Below are 6000 nucleotides of genomic sequence, written 5' to 3'. Positions count from 1 at the left end.
ACTCTCAAACCATGAGAAACAAGATTCTCTGGTCTGATGAAACCAAACTTGAACTTTTTGGCCTGAATACCAAGTGTCTCATCTGGAGGAAACCAGGCACTGCTCATCACCTGGCTGCATCAGGTGCATCAACCAAGTATTAGGCTAAGGGTGTGTATAGATATGTAACCCCTCATCTCATTATCTCTAGCCGCTTTATCCTGTTCTACAGGGTCGCAGGCGAGCTGGAGCCTATCCCAGCTGACTACGGGCAAAAGGCGGGGTACACCCTGGACAAGTCACCAGGTCATCACAGGGCTGACACATAGACACAGACAACCATTCACACTCACATTCACACCTACGCTCAATTTAGAGTCACCAGTTAACCTAACCTGCATGTCTTTGGACTGTGGGGGAAACCGGAGCACCCGGAGGAAACCCACGCGGACACGGGGAGAACATGCAAACTCCACACAGAAAGGCCCTCGCCGGCCACGGGACTCGAACCCAGGACCTTCTTGCTGTGAGGCAACAGCGCTAACCACTACACCACCGTGCCGCCCCTATGTAACCCCTAAATAACCTATTTTTGTCAGTAAAATAAAATTGTACATTTTCTAAAAACCTGCTTTCACTTTGTCATTATGGGCTATTTTGTGTAGAATTTTGTGACAAGAAATGAACTCAATCTATTGTAGAATAAATCTGTAATGTAATAAAACATGGAGAAGGTGAAAGGGGTGTGCAGACTTTCCAGCTTGACTGTATATAATGGCACCATCACAACCGAACCACCGTCCCTCATCTCTGACGCTCTGCTCTCTTCACTCGGAGCGTCACATCGCGAAAAGTCTCAATATCTGACTTTTCCAAGGCAGTGAAGGGAAAAAGTCTCTACGCAGAGTAAAGTCTTATTCCACACCGATTTATTCTGAACTCGTGTGAAGTTCAGAGCGTTAAACAGTAAACGGTGTTTGGAGCGAGCAGCGTGTGGAGAATGTGGGGTTTTAACCTTCAGGTATGTAAATGTTCTGTGAGGAGCAGCACAACAGGAGCAGGAACCATGACAGTGTTTCCCGAGGAACACAAGAAGACAAGCAAAAAAAAAAAGAAGAGAAGAGAAAGAAAAGAAGCTGAGAGAGAGAGCAGGTGCACTGTGTGCGTGTGTGTGTGTGTGTGTGTGTACCTACACTGGGCTCGTGCTGCACCATGAGAACAGCGAAGTTGGTGAGATGAGAGCAGGAGCAGGTGGTGTGTGTGCGGTTGGTGTCCATCAGCTTGCAGCCCTGAGACGACCACTGACCCGTCATCGAGCGCTCCGAGTAGTTCCAGAACGAACAGTTTGGGCTGAAGTGGTTCTCCAGCTAAACACACACACACACACATACACACACACACACACACACACACACACACACACACACACAGTAGATGTTTATTTCATAATTATGGAAGGAGTCTCCAGTTCCAGCGCTTTTACACAGGTTCTACAATGTTGTTGATTATTTTCCGACATGAAGTCTGTTATTGCTTTTCTGATTTGGCATACAACCCCGATTCCAAAAAAGTTGGGACAAAGTACAAATTGTAAATAAAAACGGAATGCAATAATTTACAAATCTCAAAAACTGATATTGTATTCACAATAGAACATAGACAACATATCAAATGTCAAAAGTGAGACATTTTGAAATTTCATGCCAAATATTGGCTCATTTGAAATTTCATGACAGCAACACATCTCAAAAAAGTTGGGACAGGGGCAATAAGAGGCTGGAAAAGTTAAAGGTACAAAAAAGGAACAGCTGGAGGACCAAATTGCAACTCATTAGGTCAATTGGCAATAGGTCATTAACATGACTGGGTATAAAAAGAGCATCTTGGAGTGGCAGCGGCTCTCAGAAGTAAAGATGGGAAGAGGATCACCAATCCCCCTAATTCTGCGCCGAAAAATAGTGGAGCAATATCAGAAAGGAGTTCGACAGTGTAAAATTGCAAAGAGTTTGAACATATCATCATCTACAGTGCATAATATCATCAAAAGATTCAGAGAATCTGGAAGAATCTCTGTGCGTAAGGGTCAAGGCCGGAAAACCATACTGGGTGCCCGTGATCTTCGGGCCCTTAGACGGCACTGCATCACATACAGGCATGCTTCTGTATTGGAAATCACAAAATGGGCTCAGGAATATTTCCAGAGAACATTATCTGTGAACACAATTCACCGTGCCATCCGCTGTTGCCAGCCAAAACTCTATAGTTCAAAGAAGAAGCCGTATCTAAACATGATCCAGAAGCGCAGACGTCTTCTCTGGGCCAAGGCTCATTTAAAATGGACTGTGGCAAAGTGGAAAACTGTTCTGTGGTCAGACGAATCAAAATTTGAAGTTCTTTATGGAAATCAGGGACGCCGTGTCATTCGGACTAAAGAGGAGAAGGACGACCCAAGTTGTTATCAGCGCTCAGTTCAGAAGCCTGCATCTCTGATGGTATGGGGTTGCATTAGTGCGTGTGGCATGGGCAGCTTACACATCTGGAAAGACACCATCAATGCTGAAAGGTATATCCAGGTTCTAGAGCAACATATGCTCCCATCCAGACGACGTCTCTTTCAGGGAAGACCTTGCATTTTCCAACATGACAATGCCAAACCACATACTGCATCAATTACAGCATCATGGCTGCGTAGAAGAAGGGTCCGGGTACTGAACTGGCCAGCCTGCAGTCCAGATCTTTCACCCATAGAAAACATTTGGCGCATCATAAAACGGAAGATGCGACAAAAAAGACCTAAGACAGTTGAGCAACTAGAATCCTACATTAGACAAGAATGGGTTAACATTCCTATCCCTAAACTTGAGCAACTTGTCTCCTCAGTCCCCAGACGTTTACAGACTGTTGTAAAGAGAAAAGGGGATGTCTCACAGTGGGAAACATGGCCTTGTCCCAACTTTTTTGAGATGTGTTGTTGTCATGAAATTTAAAATCACCTAATTTTTCTCTTTAAATGATACATTTTCTCAGTTTAAACATTTGATATGTCATCTATGTTCTATTCTGAATAAAATATGGAATTTTGAAACTTCCACATCATTGCATTCCGTTTTTATTCACAATTTGTACTTTGTCCCAACTTTTTTGGAATCGGGGTTGTAAAAAGACCTGGACTCAGGTTAGCATACAGCATATTTAGCTTGGTGTGTGTGTGTGTGTGTGTGTGTGTGTACCTGCAGGTGTCTCAAGGTGAACACCACAGGCACAGTCAGAAACACTCGGGTTGACTCTTTGTTGATGGATGCGGCAATGACATGCGAATTGACAACTAAGCTCCGCCCCCCAGGTCCTGGTCCCGGTCCTGGTCCCGGTCCTGGTCCCGGTCCTGGTCCTGGCCCCGTCCCTGTCCCTGTCCCCATCCCTGGCCCTGGCTCCACCTCCATCTTCACAGTGGCGTTCTCGGTGGACAGGAACAAGCCCAAATTCTTATAAAGCAAAAAGACAACCTTCACCTGACCTAGAGAGAGAGAGAGAGAGACAGTGTGAAGGATTGACAGGAGGAAGGGAATAAGATGACTGATGAAATGGACCGTTTAATTTTGAATTCTGGAGGGAAAAAAAACCCACAACGAGAGGAAACGAACACAGCAGCTGAGGACGCGTTCATCCTCCGGCACTCGCTGCTTTCTTTTATTATTCTCGATGAATATTTCATAGGCTTTTGTTTCAATTATTCGAATCCGTCTCTCGTCTCTCTGACGAAACGGACGAAGAGTTGAACGAAAGAGACGCAGGAGAGGAGACATGGAAGAGAATAAGATGGCGCGGAGACGGAGAACGGAAAGAGCTGAGATGGCTCCGCCGGCCCTTGAAATGATAGTAATCTACACGCATCCTCGGCGATTCTATTAACACCGCCGTTAAAAAACCATCAGGAAAAGAATTGTCTCAGCGCTTTTTGTTAATCTGATTAGACCGTCATTATCAGCCAATGAGTGCGTAAAGCAGACTGGGAATTGCGCTAAGCTGCAGCGAGCACTCGTAAGGGAGGGCGTGCGCGCACACACACACACACGATTGGCCATCAGAGGCTCTCGCGGTTTGATGAGAATTACGCCTCTGTCTCGCTCGCCTCTTTTACCCCAAAGCCAATCACATGTCTCTTAGACATGCTAATATATTTCGCTATTTTCTTCAAAGATGCTCACGATGAAGGTTTCTGAACTGCAGCACGTCTCAAAGACTGCGCTCGCATTACAAGCCTTATTGCTTGGTTACCATGGTGCCCAAGCTTCCTGCCTTGAAAGGTGTCAGTGTTGTTGGTGTTCTCGGTGTTGATGGTGCGCGGCTCTGAAACAACCCCCACACGTGCGCTGCTTAAAAATCAATAACGCCATGCATTTAACTTTAAAAAAAAAATAAAGGAGCAAACCAGGAGCACGAGCTTCACAGACTCAGGGAGTGGACTGAAGATCATGAGGAGAATTTGGGGACTGGCCTGAACTCCATGCTGACTCGAATGAAAATCAGACAAAAACTTGATACGATTCAGTCATCGACATTACGAATCATTCCTCCTCTTTTCTAAAATCATGGGACGAATTCCACGTCGTTAATTCAATCTGTGCTCCTCGAAAGCTGAAGTGAGATCCGATCTCAGTGTTAAATCTCGGTGGTTAAATAACTGACCTTCTTCGTGCTCTTCTTTACGTGAGTGTGTATGAACACAGAACGCAGTGTGAGCTTTTTTTACATGACACACACACACTACAGCTCCTGAGCTCTTTCTCGAGCTCTTTGTGAGTAAAGTTAGACATATTGGTCCAGGGGGAAACTAATAAACACCTGCAGGAGACGAGAGACGAGAGACGAGGGGACTGTGAGTGTGACTTTTAAAAGCTACGACTCTGAGCTGAGTGACACAAGTCAGTGTATTCATCACCGTGTTTATGAGAAGGACCAGGATGGATCAGCAGGACACACTGTGATGATACGACAAGTGTGTGTGTGTGTGTGTGTGTGTGTGTGTGTGTGTGTGAGAGAGAGAGAGAGAGAGAGAGAGAGAGAGACAGACAGACAGACACAGAGAGAGACAGACAGACAGAGATACAGAGAGAGATACAGAGATACAGAGAGAGACAGACAGAAAGAGAGATACAGAGAGAGACAGACAGACAGACAGACAGACAAGGAAAGAGAGAGAGAGACAGACAGACATACAGAGAGAGAGGAAGAGAGAGAGACAGACAGAGAGAGAGACAGACATACAGACAGAGAGAGAGATACAGACATACAGACAGAGAGAGGAAGAGAGAGAGACATACAGAGAGAGAGAGACAGCGAGAGAGAGAGACAGACAGACAGAGAGATACAGAGGACGAGAGAGAGACAGACAAAGAAAGAGAGAGAGAGAGAGAGACAAACAGACAGGTAGACACAAAGAAAGATAGAGAGAGACAGACAGACATACAGAGAGAGAGGAAGAGAGAGAGAGACAGACAGAGGGAGAGAGAGACAGACATACAGACAGAGATACAAACATACAGACAGAGAGAGAGGAAGAGAGACAGACAGACAGACAGACAGACAGACAGAGAAAGAGACAGACAGACAGACAGAGAGATACAGAGGAAGAGAGAGAGAGAGACAGACAAAGAAAGAGAGAGAGACAGATAGACAGGTAGACATACAAAGAAAGATAGAGTGAGACAGACAGACATACAGAGAGGAAGAGAAAGAGAGAGACAGACACACAGACAGAGAGAGAGAGGAAGAGAGAGAGAGAGAGAGAGACATACAGACAGAGAGAGAGAGAGATACAGACAGACAGAGAGAGCTACAGAGAGAGAGAGAGAGAGAGAGAGAGTCATGTGACTCACCATTGCGGCTGTACTGTTTGACGGTGGAAGCTGGCAGTAGGATGCTGCTCTCAGAGCTCCTCTGAGGGAACGCCAAGTCCTGAGAATCCATGTCTGTGTTCAGTATGTGAACCTCCAGATCTACACACACACACACACACACACA

General features: G+C 45.6%; 1 protein-coding gene across 1 annotated transcript in view; it reads right to left on the bottom strand.

The window, feature by feature from the left end:
* Positions 1-6000, bottom strand: part of adgrl1a (adhesion G protein-coupled receptor L1a) — a 370320-nt gene that overhangs the window by 43977 nt on the left and 320343 nt on the right. The window contains exons 13-16 of the mRNA XM_060942476.1: positions 5856-5975; positions 3409-3493; positions 3210-3330; positions 1173-1346 (exon numbers count right to left, since the gene is read on the bottom strand). Coding sequence (XP_060798459.1) covers positions 1173-1346; positions 3210-3330; positions 3409-3493; positions 5856-5975 — 500 coding nt within the window. The remainder of the gene's footprint in view (positions 1-1172; positions 1347-3209; positions 3331-3408; positions 3494-5855; positions 5976-6000) is intronic.

The sequence above is a fragment of the Neoarius graeffei genome, chromosome 16, assembly GCF_027579695.1.
Source record: "Neoarius graeffei isolate fNeoGra1 chromosome 16, fNeoGra1.pri, whole genome shotgun sequence".
Lineage (NCBI taxonomy): Eukaryota > Metazoa > Chordata > Actinopteri > Siluriformes > Ariidae > Neoarius > Neoarius graeffei.
This window is presented reverse-complemented; position numbering and strand designations above follow the sequence as displayed.